Source organism: Colias croceus, chromosome 13 (genome assembly GCF_905220415.1).
Source record: "Colias croceus chromosome 13, ilColCroc2.1".
NCBI classification, from domain to species: Eukaryota; Metazoa; Arthropoda; class Insecta; order Lepidoptera; family Pieridae; genus Colias; species Colias croceus.
The window spans coordinates 5,676,407-5,694,921 of record NC_059549.1 but is presented as its reverse complement, the minus strand read 5'-3'; the positions used below and the strand labels follow the sequence as shown (position 1 = coordinate 5,694,921).

The 18,515-nt window shown below is 31.8% G+C and overlaps 1 protein-coding gene across 2 annotated transcripts in view; it reads left to right on the top strand.

Annotated features, from left to right (window-relative positions):
* Positions 1–204: 204 nt before the first annotated feature.
* The window catches only part of LOC123696566 (endoribonuclease Dicer), a 38,848-nt gene continuing 20,537 nt past the window's right edge, over positions 205–18,515 (top strand). The window contains exons 1-22 of one of the 2 annotated variants that reach the window (XM_045642824.1): positions 205–451; positions 1,210–1,344; positions 1,769–1,896; positions 2,239–2,349; positions 3,041–3,218; positions 3,521–3,644; positions 3,932–4,124; positions 4,822–5,000; positions 5,205–5,341; positions 5,553–5,793; positions 7,417–7,535; positions 8,522–8,634; positions 9,065–9,167; positions 9,957–10,129; positions 10,274–10,389; positions 13,445–13,574; positions 13,869–14,152; positions 14,504–14,681; positions 15,287–15,372; positions 16,729–16,867; positions 17,178–17,392; positions 18,233–18,315. In XM_045642824.1, coding sequence (XP_045498780.1) covers positions 1,221–1,344; positions 1,769–1,896; positions 2,239–2,349; positions 3,041–3,218; positions 3,521–3,644; positions 3,932–4,124; positions 4,822–5,000; positions 5,205–5,341; positions 5,553–5,793; positions 7,417–7,535; positions 8,522–8,634; positions 9,065–9,167; positions 9,957–10,129; positions 10,274–10,389; positions 13,445–13,574; positions 13,869–14,152; positions 14,504–14,681; positions 15,287–15,372; positions 16,729–16,867; positions 17,178–17,392; positions 18,233–18,315 — 3,154 coding nt within the window. In that variant the 5' untranslated portion in view covers positions 205–451; positions 1,210–1,220. The remainder of the gene's footprint in view (positions 452–1,209; positions 1,345–1,768; positions 1,897–2,238; positions 2,350–3,040; positions 3,219–3,520; positions 3,645–3,931; positions 4,125–4,821; positions 5,001–5,204; positions 5,342–5,552; positions 5,794–7,416; positions 7,536–8,521; positions 8,635–9,064; positions 9,168–9,956; positions 10,130–10,273; positions 10,390–13,444; positions 13,575–13,868; positions 14,153–14,503; positions 14,682–15,286; positions 15,373–16,728; positions 16,868–17,177; positions 17,393–18,232; positions 18,316–18,515) is intronic. The other variant, XM_045642826.1, reaches the window with a different exon arrangement.

The following is an 18,515-nucleotide window of genomic DNA, read 5'->3' as shown; positions in this document are numbered from 1 at the left end:
TTAAGACCTGTTAAATATTATTAAGATTGCAAATATAAAGTTTAAAGTCATAATCGATTAAATTTCTAATAATATTTGTAATAGAAATAATGAAAAGCTTATGTAAAAAAAAAATATATTTTTTCTTATCCGTAAAACCAAACGTTATTGATATTGGTCAAATGTCAAGCTATCAGCTCTTTGGCTCTTTGCTATCAGTTGATATGACCATTGGATATGACTGTCACTAACTCTAGTCGGTGGGACGGGCGCGGCGGAAGAAGTTTGATAACAAAAAATTGAAAACATTTACAACAACATTAGTAGGTAGTTACATTATTACATGTAGGAACTTGTTACTTGACACTTGTCCTCTCCCAGTCCCCACTTTACACTAGACATTGTGGGAGCCCCTCTATTGAGTGAAGAAGAAATTGGTCTCATTGAGAAAGAGAAGTTGGTAGTTGCATCAGTAAGTATTACATTTAAGTTGCACATAATATTATATTTTTAACACACTGCAAAAATATGAAATAGGCGAAAAATTATATTTGTTGTTATAAATTTATATTACTTAGGTATACCTAATACTTTAAAATTTGTTTTACTCAACTTATTTATTTTGAAACATTTTTCAATATATGAGATAAGTATAAATTTTGTTCATAGCTTCTATGATAATAGGAAATTATGAAGGTAAAGAACCATTTTTCAACAGAAATACCTAATATTATTCTATTTTTGTACATAACATATGACAAAGAGAATTTAACTATACTACAATGGAATAAAATACAATTGATTGCATGCATAATCATATAGGTAAGGATTTATGATTTTTCATAGTCCTAAAAATATTTGGAACTCTAAATAGATTATTAAACAACTGTTTCATAATAATATTATGACATAACAATTAATTGATAATATAATAAATTAGAGCCAAAATTTTATTGTTGTTAATGCAGGTGGAAAAATTTTATGGGTCCTGGAGGAAAAGTAAAAATTTAAAGAAAATTTTATTATTGAAGTTAGTCAATTTTGTTGAAAGGGAACCTTCCTTTATTTAGAAATATAAATATAAATAAAACTGCATTTATTTCTGGTCAATGCAAGTTAATTTGTGATTTTTTTCTTCCAGGGCCTATGAAAATTTTCACCCTGTATATACAAACATAGATAACATTTTTTTTTAATATTTTAATATAATAATTATGAAATGTATTGAAGGTCTTTAAGATATGTCTAAAGAATATGAAATGGATTCCTACGATGATGACCCAAGTGAGATGGAACCTAGGCTGTATCAAACACAACTAGAAGAAATTGCAGTTAAAAAGAATACTATCATCCATTTGCCTACAGGTAATAATAAAAATCTATTGCAATCCATATATACTGTAAACTTATGTTTCTAGGTTCTTTTTTGTGTTATAAATAAATACAAGTTTAAATAACAAATTATGAAATTTAAAGAAAATTTCTTGGAGATTATGATGTGTATGAACAATAAAGAGTTGAAGAATTCTTCAATGAAATCATAGAATTGAGTGAGTTTTATTTGTGATGAATTAGCCATGGTCATTAAGAAATTAATCCTAATTGTGCATTCAAGTCTTCAAAAATGTAATCAACTACCTATGCATAACTTTTCCCCTGCGGCCTTAAGAGCTAAACAGATGATGGTTGTTTCTATTAATTATAGTAAATTTATCAGCAGAAACAGGTAAAAACTCATAGCAAATTCTAATATTATTAATGAAATAAAAATATCCTTATTTTATAACAGGATCTGGAAAAACTTTTATTGCCGTGAAATTAATCAAACGATTCATGAATGCCCTAAAAAAGCCATGGGGTGAGGGAGGAAAAAGGACTTTCTTTCTTGTAAACACAGTGCCCTTGGTGAACCAACAGGTACTGTTAATGTTTGAAGAACTTCTTTTGTATTTTTCTTTGTGGGGTATATATACAGGTTTCTCATTAATTGTGGATAATAGGGAGGGATGGTAACCTATCCATATCCAAAAAATCTTATGCTTTAGAAGTCAATGCGTAAAAGAGAGACGAAAAGTTATTATTGCATTCAGCTTTAAAATAATGTACAGACATGGGTTGGTTTCTTCTTCTTTTATAATATGCATTCATAATAATAATACAAATTTGGTAACTATTACAAGTTATAGTAGATGTTTTTGAGTAGAGATCAACTAGGAGAGCCTTATGAGTTTTACTTATGCAACTTGTTTTATTTTTCAGAAAGTAGTTATTCTAAGAAGTTGCCCTTTGGAAGTGGGCGGCTATAGTGGTGAAGATAGGGTGGATTTCTGGAAAAAAGCCAAATGGGACAATGAACTTTCCAAGTATCATGTGAGCTTTATTACTTACTAGCTTCCGCTCGCGACTCCGTCCGCGCGGAAAAATTAAGATTTATTTTTTTCTACGTATTTTTCCGGGATAAAAAGTATCCTATTTTATGCCCAGGATAAGAAGGTATAATTATACCAAGTTTCATCGAAATCGAACTGTTAGTTTTCACGTGATGCCTGAACATACAGACAGACAAAAAATTTTTTAATCACATATGTATTTGGGTTGTGTATCGATCCAGAAACACCCTCTGCTATTTATTTTTTCAATATTTTCAATGTACTCAAAAATGTGGAAATTTTACTAAACTGTCATGACTTGACACTATCACTAGCTAAACTGTATTGTCCATAAGGTACGAATTTATTTACTACTAGCGGTCCGCCCCGGCTTCTCCCGTGGTACATATTCACGTTTTCTCTACATAAGAACCATCCTCGAACTTCAAGGAATATTATAAAAAAAGAATTAATGAAATCGGTTAAGCCATTCTCAAGTTATGCGCTTACCAACACATTTTGGGATTCATTTTTATATATAAGAAGAATAAAAAATAATTGGTAAATGCACATTTATTATGGTAAAAAATGAATCCCTTTCTTACTACTCTTCCAAAATTTATTGTAAATTCTGACATAAAACATAAAATATTCTTTACTAAATACACTTTACTAACTTTAAAATGTTACAGGTTATTGTAATGACCAGCCAAATATTGAATGATATGCTCACACATCAATACATAAGGATCCAAGATATAAACTTGATCATATTTGATGAATGCCATCATGCTGTGGAAGATCATCCAATGCGACAGATTATGAAGCATTTTGAAGCTTGTCCTACTAATGAACAGCCGAGAATTCTAGGTAAATATCTCTACTATTGTTAAGCGAAAGTACATCTGTGTATCTGTTTCTCTTTTTGGTCTCCGTTCCTAAGCTTTAGAGTAGTAAAATACCATAAAATACGAGGGAAAGCGCGGGTGCAAAGCTTATATGATATATGGCCATATCGCTTTTTCGTGATTTGTTACCGTATCTGTTGTTTCTGCAAATACATTTTCTTATTCAATATTATTAAGAACGTGTTGGGTTATTTTCAGTTAAGATTAAAATCATTCTCTTATCCTCTATATATTTTTTATCCATTTATTAATTTATTCTTGTAGGTTTAACAGCAACTTTGTTGAATTCCAATGTCACATTGAATAAAGTTGAAAAAACTCTACAAGACCTCGAAACAACATTCCATGCCACAATCGCAACTGTAAATGAAATGGGAGAGGTTTTAAAGTAAGTTTTTATTTTCTATTTTTTGTTGTATTTAATAATAATTAAGTGACTGTATATGGCAATTTCTTTTATATTATAATTGCATGATTGTACAATTATAGGAAAGTTAAAAAAAAAAGCCTTTTCATCATTATTCGTGCTTATAAGTGAGAAGCTGACAGGTAATTGAAGTTACTAGAAGGAATAAATATAGATCACTGTAGTAGTTACTTATACCAAGTATTTACTACTTTATTTTTTCTGTTCCTATAAAATTTTCTAATTCAAATATGATATCAACTTTTCAGATATTCAACAAACCCAGAAGAGAAGATAATATACTACAAAGCTCCTTCTCCAACAAGAGCTATCTTAGATGCTAAGGCAATGTTAAATGAGCTAATAATTTTGATACGCAGCATCAAATTACCTAAAATTCTTAAAAATTCATGTATGCCATTGCGTAAGGATCAAACGGATATAACGGCCGATCCTAATAAGGTATTTTTTTATATTTTACGTAACTTATTCAGGTCTAAGTGAGCGTCGTGAGTGAGGTCTACTGAGCTTTCTACTACTGAGGTTATCTAAAACACAGGTGCAATGCTGAGTGCATGGTGCATGTAAACCTTCCTCTTCAATCACTATGTATTAAAAAACAGCATAAAATTCCGTTGCGTAGTTTCAATGATATAAGCATACACAGGGACATAGGGACAGAGAAAGTGACTTTGTTTTATACTATTAAGTGATGAATATTAAGTAATTGCAACATAAAAATTGATAGCATACAATCACATGAGTAGCGTACACCCGTTTAATATTAAGTATTCGCGACCCTATTACCTACTACCCGTTACATATGATAGAGTCTGGCCAGCCAAAGCTGAACCCAGTAAAGGGCGGCAAATTTAAAAAAATATGGACCTGGTAACATCGGCTTTAGTAGGAAAAAACCTTTTTGATACTTTTGATATTCATAAAGGTGATCATAGTTATATACTATTAGGTACACAACACAGCAGGATTTAAACATTATTAAAGTAAATGATTTGAACAGTTTTCAACAAAACTGACAACTAACTACGCAGAAACGCCATGATGACATTCCACAGTGTGGCGGCTACAAAAAACACTGGGTTCAACTTTGGCTGGCCAGACTCTAGTATATATTAAATATTTTTTTTTATGTCCACAGATAATCAAAAAAGTTTCGAACATGGTACAGTCTATGATAAATCACCTAGACGAAATGGGTGCGTATGGCGGTACAATTTCTGTGCTCGCTTATATAGTGCTTCTAGAGAGACTCAAACGGGTAGCCACGAGCAAGGAAGAGATGACGTTATATGCCTTCACTATTACACATTGTACAGAGTAAGTACATTAAAAAGTTTTTTTTTAATATGATGATTTTTTTTGTTGTTTTCACTAAACAGGATATAAATTAATTATTAACTAAAAAGTATATTTAAATTCATAAATATTTGTTTAAATTTATAGTTTTTTAAGAAAAGAAGATTGATGTAAAATATTTTTTCTAATAATTATTTATTGAAAAATAATATGAATTAATTCCAGAGTAAGAATGGTACTATTAGATTCGATGCAGCAGGACAAAGGATATGATAAAATCAGAATTCATTCATCTGATAAAATCAACTATTTATTAAATATTTTAAAGGAATACAATCCGATTCTAATGAACAAAAATGGAGGTAAAAATTGTTGTTAACTTAAATTTATTTTTTATCTGGGGTGAGTCTTGATTCCAAAATTTGTGTTTAATAATGTGACTACCATAGTATTATTTGAGAGAATGAAATAGTCTTATCAATATCTGTTTTGGATAAGAATGAATTTTTAATGTTAAATAGTTTTGTATATTTTCTGAGAACTTGTTATCTCACTTGTCTCACATTGTTTCAGTCTCACTAAAAATTAACAAGTTTAAAAAAACTCTATCGGCTATAATCTTTACTCAAGAGAGATTTACATCAAAGATTTTGTATAATTTATTGAATGATGTGATCGACGCTAACCCAGAGGATTTTGGCCATCTGAAACATGACTTTGTTGTGGGATTTAATGTGAACCCTTACAATAATACTCGTGAACAGTATTACACTAAGAAAATGAGTCACCAAGCATTGTTGAAATTCAAAAATTGGTGAGCAATTGTTCTGTGTTCTATCTATTTTTAATCTTTATAGATGTATTTCTTTTAAGAGAGAGGGATGTATTGAAAACCTTGTTTCCTTTTTTAAATTATTACAATAATTTTATTTATTTCTCTGCATAAAAAAACGCTGCAAATTTTTGTGACGATAAAATTAGATAATTTTATTTCGTTTTATCCGTAAAATTTCGCCCCTATGCGCCTACAAAGGTTTCGCTTCGAAAACAAAAACCTTTTTTATTATTATGATATACCTAATTTAAGTAGTGCCATTTAAAAAGGCAACATTTGACAGTTCAACACTTCTTGGTTCAACAAAATTCAAAAACGTAACCTAGTAACGACGACATAGAATAACATGATATTTCGTTTTGTTAGAAGTGCACATTTGCTTAACTTTTGTCAATTACGATTACATATCTTCTATACTATAAAAATGAATCGCAAAATGTGTTGGTAAGCGCATAACTCGAGAACAGCTGAACCGATTTCGTTAATACTTTTTTTATAATATTTTTTGAAGTACGAGGATGGTTCTTATGGAGAGAAAACGTAAACATGTACCACGGGCGAAGCCGGGGCGGACCGCTAGTTTATAATAATAATGACAGATACAAGTAATTTTAAGATTTGATTTTACTGATAAACCATTCTAAACATAATAAACAATTTCTGATTTAAATAACCGACGTCGCTACAATTTTGTGTCAATAAACATTTTTTTCTTTTTAAATACCAGAGACGTTACTCTAAAAATCGAAATCTGACATCTAAAATCGAATGCATTGATTACTTGTGAATAAAAATCATCATAAATTAATAAATGCGTTGTGTTTTTTTAATAATGTATTATAATTATCTTATTTTGCTCCTTAAATTTACGAAAGAAAATAAGTATATTACTGGGACTGGGATTCGCCTGATGAATTTTAAAATTTACATGTGTTTCAAGTTCGTTTGACAAATGTTTCAAGTCCGTATCGATTAATTCACTTTAATCGATGTTTTTAAGCAGATTAGGTACCTCTCTTCGAAGATAAGATTCATAGACGTCAAATGTTGCCTATTAAATTGGCTCGACTATAGATATAGACTATGGAATATTATACATAGATCTGAGCTTTTGCAAATTCATAAAATTATTTTCATTTTTAAAGTGAAATTTTTCTTTAGGCGCATTGAGAGTAAAATTTCAAGGTCGCGTCATGGCAATACCGTCACGTCATGGAGTAAGGCGACGATTTTGTTATCTCTAAATCTTGCCAAACAAGTTTCACTTCTGACACGTGTGCTCGGCACGCACGCTTTTTTAACCGACTTCAAAAAAAAGGAGGAGGTTATCAATTCGGCCGGTATATTTTTTTTTTTTTTTTTTTTTTATGTATGTACACCGATTACTCCGAGGTTTCTGAACCGATTTACGTGATTCTTTTTTTGTTCGATGCGGGATGGTGTCGAATTGGTCCCATAAAAATTTTATTCGGATAGGCCCAGTAGTTTTTATTTTATGAGCATTTTTGTCTGTAGGTATTTGTAAATTTTGCAAAGTGCAAGTTTGAAGTCGGTTGTTTTTAACGCAGTTATCACTTGTTTAAATAATTATTTATATTTCAGCGATTTGAACTGTTTAATATCAACAAGAGTTATCGAAGAAGGTGTGGATGTACCGCAATGCCATTTGATTGTGAGATACGATCCACCACTTGATTACAGATCGTATATACAAAGCAAAGGTTTGTAAATCAAACAAAATATATTTTTAGAAATTACACAAGAGCTATTCGATTTTTAAACTTACAAGAATGTACTACGATTCCACACAACTGTCCAAATGATGCAGGCAGCCGACAACAAACCACAGCAAGTCAGCGACTATTAACAAAGTGAGGGTAGTTAGGTCAAACATCGTATAAAAAACATCTTCCTTTGAATGGGCCACGATTCAAAGGAAGACTGCATTTTATAGTATTCGACAGTTAAACATGCTCGGACTCGAAATAGTGACAATTCTATTGACAGCTATTTATCCACAAAAATATCAAGTTATAACAATATATTTAATAAGGTTTTGCTCTTAATAAGGTTAGGTGCTATATTTTTTATCACATATACTGTCATTATAAAAGGTGTCCAGTGTAGATTTTTTACTTGTTACATAATATTATCTAAACAACGTTTCTGTTAAATTGTTCACATAGTTTGTGCTTAAATGAGAAAAAGTACAATATGGGTAGAGATATGCGATATTTTCTATTCGATTTGTGTTTAAAAATGAGTCTTGTGTGCAAACCTTGCATCTATAACCGTAAGATGATAATTTTACTCGCGAGGTTGCCAACAGTGTACTGTCGAAAAATTGTTTGTTTTTTAAATTCGTCATATTATTTCCTTGCTATTTAACGGATTTCGTTACTTTACTCTTAAATGCGAATATGTCGCAGTTAGTTAATTTTTTCCAAAAGTCTGTTGCTCTATAGCAAGTGCTAACAGAAATTTACGTATAAACTGTTTTGTTTTTGTTATTTTATAGTCTATAGAAGACGCATAGAAAGTATATATGAAACAAGCATTTAATTCCTGCAGGAATAAACCCGCCTTAAATCAGTATTTAGTTCTAGTTAGAAACTAGAACTAAATATTGATTTAGATTTAGATCTGGCCATCGGAAAATAAATGTAATACAGAATGATAAAAATATTTTTTTTTTTCGAATTCCCAGGCCGTGCTAGAAGCAGGGAGTCTAATTTTATCCTCTTGGTTAATAATGAAGATCAAAACTCATTCATAGAACGCTACAACGCTTTCCAAAATATAGAGAGACGTGTGCATCAGGTTTGTATTTAATTTATTGTTCCTATTTTTCTTTTTCACTAGTCATAAATATTAATTTTTTGAAGTAGACTAGTTAGTTTCTACTAATTATTTTTTTTTGTTGCTAGAAAAAGTTAGTCCTGAAGTTACCTCTACAATATCATATAAAATATAAATGCTCATTACAATTCGTATAAAATCACAAATACATAGGTATTTAGTACCTTCTTGATTTCGTGGCTGTTTTGATTTAGAAAATGTAAGTAAAGATTTTCATTCACTTTTTGATAATAATGTGAATGGTGCTTACGATTTTTAGTTTCGAGCACATTGATTCCATACTAAACCCCTCACCCCTCACCTCAGGCGCGAATAGCTACGAAATCTGAATTTTCGCAGACCGCCTAACCCCTCTTAATAAAAAAAAAATGTTAATTTTATTTGTTTACAGTTATTAATGGGTAATACGTCGGAACGCGCTGCGCCAACCGAAGAAGACATTCAGGAAAAACTATATAATGACGAAATACCACCATTTGTTACCGAAAATGGAGGTCAGTAGGTTTTGGTCTATATTGCATAAAATTTTCAAATTTTGCCTTTACTGATTCATAACATGAATAAATTTCTGCTATACTTATTATAACTTTATAATAATACATATTATATATTTTATAATTTATCCATTGGCTTGTTTAAATGACGGCAGTTCTTAAAACTCTTCATATAGAAAAATGAAAAGATTTTTTTTTTTTGAATCAGGGTTGCTAGTGTTTTATTATTAAATTTTCAGTTCAACAAACATAAAAAAGATATTTTTCTTTATATTCTATAAAATGCTTTGTATTATTCGATTAAAAAGGAAAGAATTTAGACACAGTGTGTTTAACTATGGATTCATAAACAAGCTGTACCTATCTATACTTAAAATTATAAAGCTGAAGAGTTTGTTTGTTTGTTTGAACGCGCTTATCCAAGAACTACTGGCCCGGTTTGAAAAATTCTTTCGGTGTTAGATAGCCCATTTACCGAGGAAGGCTATAGGCTATAATATATCATCACGCTAAGACCAACAGGAGCGGAGCCACGACGGTAAAACCGCGAGGCACAGCTAGTTTATTATGAAATATTTTTAACTAGCCGCTCCGCGCGGTTTCTCCCCCGTGGCTCCACCCCTGTTGGTCGTATAGCCTATAACCTTCCTCGATAAATGACACCTAACACCGAAAGAATTTTTCAAATCGGACCAGTAGTTCCCGAGATTAGCGCGTTCAAACAAACAAACAAACTCTTCAGCTTTATAATATTAGTATAGATTATGATAAAATAAATATTATTACTAGTTCGGCTATACTCGTCGTCCGCTATCAGCCTCCTCAGTCGGTACTGTTCAGTGTTGCCGCACGACATGTACACGCTAATAACGCCGATGTGGATATTAGAAAAGCTTGCCAATGAACAACGCTTTGTCACAATAATGATGCCAATTGCGTGCCCCATCAAAAAACCCATACCGGTAATTATTTTTTGTATCGTTGGTTCATTAATTGCGATATTTTGTGTTTTTTTTTTGAATTTTGCAATGAAATAAGTTACGTGTTAATTTTGGAAAATTATTCCACACTAATAATTTATAAGACTTTAAATTGTTATATTTCAGGGCGAAGCATTCAACAACATTAAATCTGCCAAAAGGTCTGCGGCACTCAATGCATGTGTTCAGTTATATAATATTGGGGAATTGGAACAAGATACGATGTTGCCGAGGAAATATGGGTTAGTAAATACTTTACTTTAAATATAAATTTTATTGTTGTAAATAATATAAGCTATAGATTTAAAAATATAGTGTTAGTTGTTTTTATATGTTTCTTATGTTAGCCGTACTTATAACGCTAAGCAAGATAACATGATTGAAATTAAATTATATTTCTCCGGGAGTGATTAAAATGTAATTCGATTACATTAATGAAAGTCTACAAAATGACCCAAATTTTGAGACTTACATTTCAGGTTCACCTTTAAAAAGAACCCTTATCCTGCCATTACAAAAAATCCTTCAATTTTATTTCCTATAATATATATCGCGGGTCTCAAACCATAGGGGCGTATATGCAAAAATGCGATTTTTCGTTTTTAATGCCATTGGATTCTACTTTAAGCAATACATATCCTCAATTTTTCTTATAATTTAATACCGATTACTTTTTGTATAAAATGCAAAATATTATTTGCCGTAAGCTAGACAGTCTACAATTATTGTTAGGCCATATAGCCGTATAATAGACGTAAGAGCAATATTATTGCTTATTGAGGCAGTTTTGACGTGCCTTATAGACGTATGCACATACGACTGTTTGTTTTATTTTAACCTGAAATCATTGTGTCGAGCTATATAGACGTATGCACATACGACCATCAATGTCAACATGATCCTGGGGATATTTAGTCATCACTGCGGACGTATGCACATACGTCTACATATTTTAGTATTGCTGTCTCCAGATTTCGTCACTAGGAGGACGTCACAGAGCAAGTTGGTGGACGTATCGTCATGTCAACAACATGGAAACACGATCATTCTGCAGTGAGATGCCAAAGCGAGTAGATGTAATTCTAATGCGTGGAATAACTTTAGTGAATTTACTATATAATATATATCTTAATATATATAAATCTCGTATCACAATGTTTGTCTTCAATGGACTCTTAAACCACTTAACCGATTATAATAAAATTCGCACACCATGTGCAGTTCGATCCAACTTGAGAGACAGGATAGTTTAAATTTCAAATCGTTTTAGAGAAATCGGGCGAAGCTGCGGGTGGTAAGCTAGTTATTTTATAAAGAACATTGCATGGAGGAGGATAATAAGGTTAAGATTTTCACAAGCCCAGGATAGACCAATGTTGGTGTCATAAGTTTGAGAAGTTACCCGAAGAAGAACAGAAAGAAAAACAGGAGGAGTATAATGAAGAACATGTTAATAGGAAAGAATATGCCAAAGAAGAAAAGAAGAAGACAAATTAAAGGCAATGGTTGACTCTACTCTTCTTTTCTGTACCTGTATTTGATTTCGAAGCAGTATTATACTGTCCATTAGTTTTGGGTAAACCTATCTTTTATAAAAGGAAATTGGGCTTTATGAATTTCACAATACATAATGCAGTGAGCAAACAGGGCTACTGTTACTTTTGGCCAGAGAAACAGAGGGGTAAATGAAGTCTCAACATGTTTGTACTTATACTTATATCACCAAGCTTACCAATGTGGAACACCTGATTCTTTATTCTGATTGCTGCCCAGAACCAAATCGAAATTGAGTGCTAGCTTCAATGCTAAGATAATTATGTAATGATGTCTCCAGCAAATCATGTAAAAATTATGTTATCAATTTGGCCGGTATATTTTTTTATGTATGTACACCGATTACTCCGAGGTTTCTGGACCGATCTATGTGATTATTTTTTTGTTTGATGCGTAATGGTGTCGAATTGGTCTCATAAAAAATTATTCGGATAGGCCTAGCAGTTTTTATTTTATGAGCATTTTTGTCTGATCTCGATGACTTAATTGAAATCTAGCAAGTAACTTTGATACACTTCCCGGTAACCGATTAAGCTGAAATTTTGTATACGTATGTAAATTGGATAACGATGAAACATTATCATGACATAAAGCTGATTTGATGATGGAATCGGAAGGTGGCCATAGGAACTCAGTAATATATTGACTCAACTTTATCGAGTTTGGGCTCGTTTGATTCGTGTTGAAAAATACACTATAAAGTATTTAATAAAAATAACTACGTTAAAAACAACCGACTTCAATAATGGAAAAGTAAAAAATAAAAAAAAGATCTGATATTATTAATTACTACTTACATATTATTTAGATGTGCTAGTTATTTATTAAATAGCTTTGAAGTCGGTGCCAAGCACTAAGCACTTAGTATCAGACCTATTTAGTTAATAGCACATCTAAATAATATTATGTTAAAATTAATAACATCAAATCTTTTTTTTATTTTTTACTTTTCCGTTACATATTGAAGTTGGTTGTTTTTAACGTAGTTAAAAATGTTTGTGACTTTAGTCATTTAAAGTAGGTACCTAAGTAACTATGTTCAGATTTATAAATAAATTTAATTTTTTTATATGCTTATTTTTATTTTCACACAGAAAATATTGTGTAATTACTCCGGTACTCCCATTTGTTTTTTTTTGTCTACATTGTAGAATAAAACTGGTTTATACCTCTACTTTGAATTCAAACGCCTCTCAATATAAATGCCAAGCCAAACAGGCGTAAGAATTTTAAAAACCGCGTAAATAACGTTAATTTCGATGGGTTCTCATTCCTAAATTACAATATTTTGAGTTACCGACTAGGTAAAAATAAATATAAGTATAAATATTAATAATTTAAGGAGAAGCGTTTTACGTCCATAAATTCCATACATTTATGGGGGAAATTTGACGGAGTTTTGCCGTCTATTCGTCATGGCAAATAGACGTATCAGCTAAAAACTAGTGTTACAGAGGGAATATCCTAAAACCAAGCATTCCATATTAACTGCAGTGTTAATATATAGCTACATGCAAAAACACAACAAGGTGGCTCAATCACAAAAAAAGTTATTAAGTTTTTTGTCTCTCCTGAAAAGTAGGGGTTTTGTGGATACGCCCCTATGGTTTGAGACCCGCGATATAATCCTAAATATTTTATTATATAAGTATATTTGGAAGGAAACTTATACTTTTATGTTTGTAGACTTTCATTGATGTCATCGAATTTTGCAATAAATAAATAATCAACAATTTTTTTTAGTACAATCAACTTCGAACAAGAAGATGTCAGACAATGTTTCCCCAACTGGCCGTGGGATGAACCAGAACCTGAATGTCCGAACTTACCCCCTCCGGGTTCTAAAGGGAGAGTGAGGAAACACAAGAAATTGGTTCGTATATGTGCTTAGAAAATAGTATCCAATATTTTTTTTAAAGAAAATATAACCCGCCTTCAAATTGTCAGAATCGGTTTTCCTAGTTGAAAGCTCTGAGGTATACAGAAAAAATACAGCCGAGTTGAGAATCTTCTACATTTACCTTTTGGTAAATGTTTATCACATATTTCAATATTCTTTATTTATTTTGACAATTCAAGGTTCTTCTGAAGGAAGTCCAGTCCAATAAATAGTTAAGAGTTTGAGTTGGAGTTTAATTAATTGGTATTATAAATTTATTTTTTACAGTATCCCAGCTGTCTAAGTGGCAAGGAATTCCACGATGGCACACAAACATTTTACTTGCATTTGATCAAATTCGACACAGCCTTTGAGAAACCGGCGGAGTCCCGCGAAAGAGCGCTATACAATCTTCTCAAAATGGACGAGGGATATGGTTTCTTGACAATGAAGCCTTTGCCAAAGTTATGCGATTTTCCTCTATTTTTGACAGTCGGAGAAGTAAAAACTTCTATAGAAATGAACTACGCTGTCGTTGAATTGAATGTACCGCTGTTTGAATTGGTTAGGCAGTAAGTATTTGATGTTACGGTTTATGCTAGAATTTAAAAAATGATATTGTAGAATATATTGAATTTATTGTATTATTAATATTATTGATAACTGTAAAATGTCATACCAAGAAAGTGCAAAAAATATAAATACCAAAAATCGTAATTGGATTAGAAATATTTTTTTAGTATTCTATAATCAAATTTAGTTTAGAATATAGTGATAGTCATTGGTATTTATGTTTCGATCTTGGCCTATGTTGCAGCTAATATTTAAAATTTATACTTTATAAGGTTTTCAACCTTTTTATATGATGACTACTTTCTAAATATCTATTAACAATTGACTAAAACACTCTTTATTATTAACAGGTTTCATTTTTTCATATTCGATCAAGTGCTAGAAATAGCTAAGAAGTTCTTGGTGTTCGATGGAACAACAAATGGGTTATATGTTGTTCCGGTGTGCAATAAAGGTGGCTTTGAAATAGATTGGGATGTGATGAAGACATACACGGAAATTAAACCAGTCGTTGTTCCCACTTTGAAGGTGATTTTTTTTTTTTTTTTATGCTATAGGATAGCAACCGAGCAGACGCGTCGCCTGGTGTTAAGCGATATACGCCGCCCATAAGCATCCACTCCACTGGGAAGTGGATGTGTTGCTATCCTCAAATGGATTTGGAAGGATTTAGGGAGAAGGGGCGAGGATGGGAGGGAATGAGGATAGGGAAGGAGAGGATAGGTAGGGGATGGGAAGGGATGTGGGCCTCCTCTTATAATGTTTTAATTAATAAATGTTACTGATATAATAATAATTATAATTACCTACATTGTAAAAACTAAAATAACTTCAGTAAGATACCTATTTGCCCGCGTCGCCTGAAAGAATACCTACAGTTTCCGTTCCCATAAGATTTTTGAGATAATAACTATCCTATGTCCTTTCTCGAGTTTCATAGTACATTTTATCATTTCATCTAATTTCATCTTAATCGGTTCAGTAGTTGAAGCGTGAATAAGAGACAGAGAGTTAGGATAATCGAATGAATATTAAAATCTCAATAAAAAATATATTTCAATCAAAAATATATTTTTTTTATGATTTTTACTTTCCTACACTTTGCGTTAAATAAAATATTTTAAACTTAACAGGAGCGAAGATCGGTCAAAGTTACTCGAGAAACATATCAAAATACAGTGGTCACTCCGTGGTATAGAGCCACTGTTATACCGGATAGGTAAGAAATATTTTTTTATTTTAAGGCAATATGTCTACTTGTTAATTAATATGTAGTAAATACATAATAATAAGTCGTAAAATGTTATATAGCAACAATGACTTTGTAACACATTTTTAACCGACTTCAAAAAAAGGAGGAGGTTATCAATTCGGCCGGTATGTTTTTTTTATGTATGTACACGTACCGATTACTCCGAGGTTTCTGAACCGATTTACGTGATTCTTTTTTTGTTCGATGCGGGATGGTGTCGAATTGGTCCCATAAAAATTTTATTCGGATAGTTTTTATTTTATGAGCATTTTTGTCTGTGCAAGTTTGAAGTCGGTTGTTTTTAACGCAGTTATTGACTTGTTTATTATGCATTTTATTTTATATCCTTTACTTAAATTTGGTGCAAAAGCAAACTCTTGTGTCAAAGTTCAAATCTGCAATATATATAATAAGCAGTAATAATATTGCCGATATCGCTTAGATTAAGGATTGGTCTCCGCGCGCGCGCTACGACTAGATACCGCTCCACCTAAAAACAATAGCTCCGTGAGTGCGGCAACTCAGTTCTGTAGTGTGTGTAAGGCAATTTGTAAGGACGCTAGGTGACGCTAGTGTGTGTGAAGAATTGTACTGCCAGCTACATAAATTTTACCCCATAAATGGGAAATGGGCTATCTTGGAAAGAAGTTTGAAAAATATTTTTATTTCATTTTGGCCTTGCCGGGAATCGAACCCATGAACATGTGACTCAAATCCACTTGCGATGCCACTATACTATCACAAAGGTTTTTAAAAAGTAAAAAAGCGGTAATAAAAAAATAACATATATTATATGAGTCAGTTAAACAAGGTTAAACAGAAATAAATTATTGTTATTATCATTTTTTTATAATATGCGTTAGTAATAGTATTGAAAAAAAAAACATTATGAATAAAATAAGTTCAAATTAAAAGTGTGTTTTTGGGATATGCAGTACGGCAACACTAAATGGCGTCGTATTTTCGTAAACAACATTTTCAAAGTACAGGTGAAATATCGAATAATACGATTATTTCTGATGGTACGTGATCCCAGTGTCTTTCTTATTATTTGTTGTATTTTTTTTAAACAGTTTTATGGCACATACAGGCATTTTACTTCAGGTTTTGTCCAAAATCTTTAGAAACTATCGGTACGCCCTCTCCACACAATGCTTGTGACACGACTGGCTCGGGTACGCCGATTTCGGCGTACTTTTAGTTGCCGCATTTTTCGAGTACGCCGGCGGTATCTAGTCGTAGCGCGCGCGGAGACCAATCCTTAATCTAAGCCGATATCGATTAATAGTATTTACATTTCATTGATTTAAAATGTTTATTTAGATACATAGTATCAGATGTTCTCGAATACATGACGCCGAGTTCTCGATTCGATTCCGATTCGTTCGAGTCGTTTGCGGATTATTATGTGAACAAATACAATCTAGATATAGAGGGACCGCCTGATCAACCTCTATTGGAGGTAAGATACTTATAATTAATTATTTTTCAGGAATTATTTTATACTTAATACAGAAATTAAATGTTTAATATGAATTAACGGATTTAAAACACGATTTAAATTATTTATTAAATAGTACGGGTTACCTTACGGGTACCTACTAGACTAAATATTAACCTATACCCGTATAGTTGTATCAGTTATAAATATTTTTTGCCCTTTTTTGAATTTGATATTTTAAATATTTTTTTTTGCCCATGGAGTCTATATTTTTTGTTAAACTTTTTTTTTTTGTTTGCGTTAGTTTAGTACTAAAATTATTAAATTTCAGGTGCGCAGTATAACAAGCAGAATGAACTGCCTAATGCCAAGGGCGGCTACAATAAAAGCGTTCACAGAGAAGCAATGCAAGCTGGTCTCTCTAGCCCAAGGAGATGATAAGCCGAAGGGTTTCAATGAAGTATTCATACCGGAGTTCTGCATACATTACGATTATCCCGGCGTGCTTTGGTATAAGGCTGTTATGTTGCCAAGCGTTGTGCATAGGTGAGTTGTTTTTGTGCTAGGAGTAATTGCAATTTTATTGTTTGACCATTTTTGGAGAAAACAAACATATCGATTTTGAGGTGTACGATTCGAATGCTGCCTCATATTACATACATTTTTTTATATACATTAAAATTATTGTATTAGTTTGTAAAGATTCGATAACACCATTTTTGCTATTGAAATATATATAACTAGCTTTCCGCCGGCGGCTCCGCCCGCGGTTTCAAGGAAAACTCGCATAGTTCCCGTTCCCGTGGAATTTCCGGGATAAAACCTATCCTATATTGTAATAAATGTAAATATAATGTAGCTTTTGAATGGTGAAATAATTTTAAAAATCGGTCCAGTAGTTTATTAGCCTATTCATTACAATCAAACAAACAAAGTTTTCCACTTTATAATATTAGTGTAGATGAATTAATCGCATAATTTATAATATGTATGTGCGTTTGCGAACATTCCAGAGGCAATGCAGTAGCAGTATTCAACTTTTAAATGCATTATTATACAGAGCTATTGTATATCTTTAAAATAATCTCATCTGACTCATAATTTTGTTCATTTTTCATTTTAACAAAAAATAAAAAATACTGAATCGATTATTTTGGTTATAAGTTCATTGAAAGTCTTGTTGCACCAGATTTACTTATATTAGTTAGCAATACTGGTTGCATTGTATTTTTTATTTAATCTGTTATTAACAGCTTCCGTTAATCTTTTGCAAATTAATCGTATTTACTCTTCAAATGCTGTTTTATTTCATGGGTGCCTAATGCCTTTTGGGTCATTTTTGTATATCATTAACACCTAATAAAATATAATATATTTTCAACACAGAGTGACCATGCTATTGGCAGCACATGAATTGCGTGCGGAAATTGCGAAAGCGACCAATTACGGTCAACCCAATTTACAAAAAGGTAAAAAATTGTTTTTAACTATGTACTAGGTAAACAAAAAAGCATTAACATAGAGGTATTTTCTTTGTAACATCACACATTTAATAAGTATTTGCTTGTGCTAAAGCTTTCAACGGATTCCATGGTAATATTTCATTGCAAAAATTTGCTTTATCCATCAATAAAATCATGTGTGCGAATGTCTATCTGTTACATTTAAA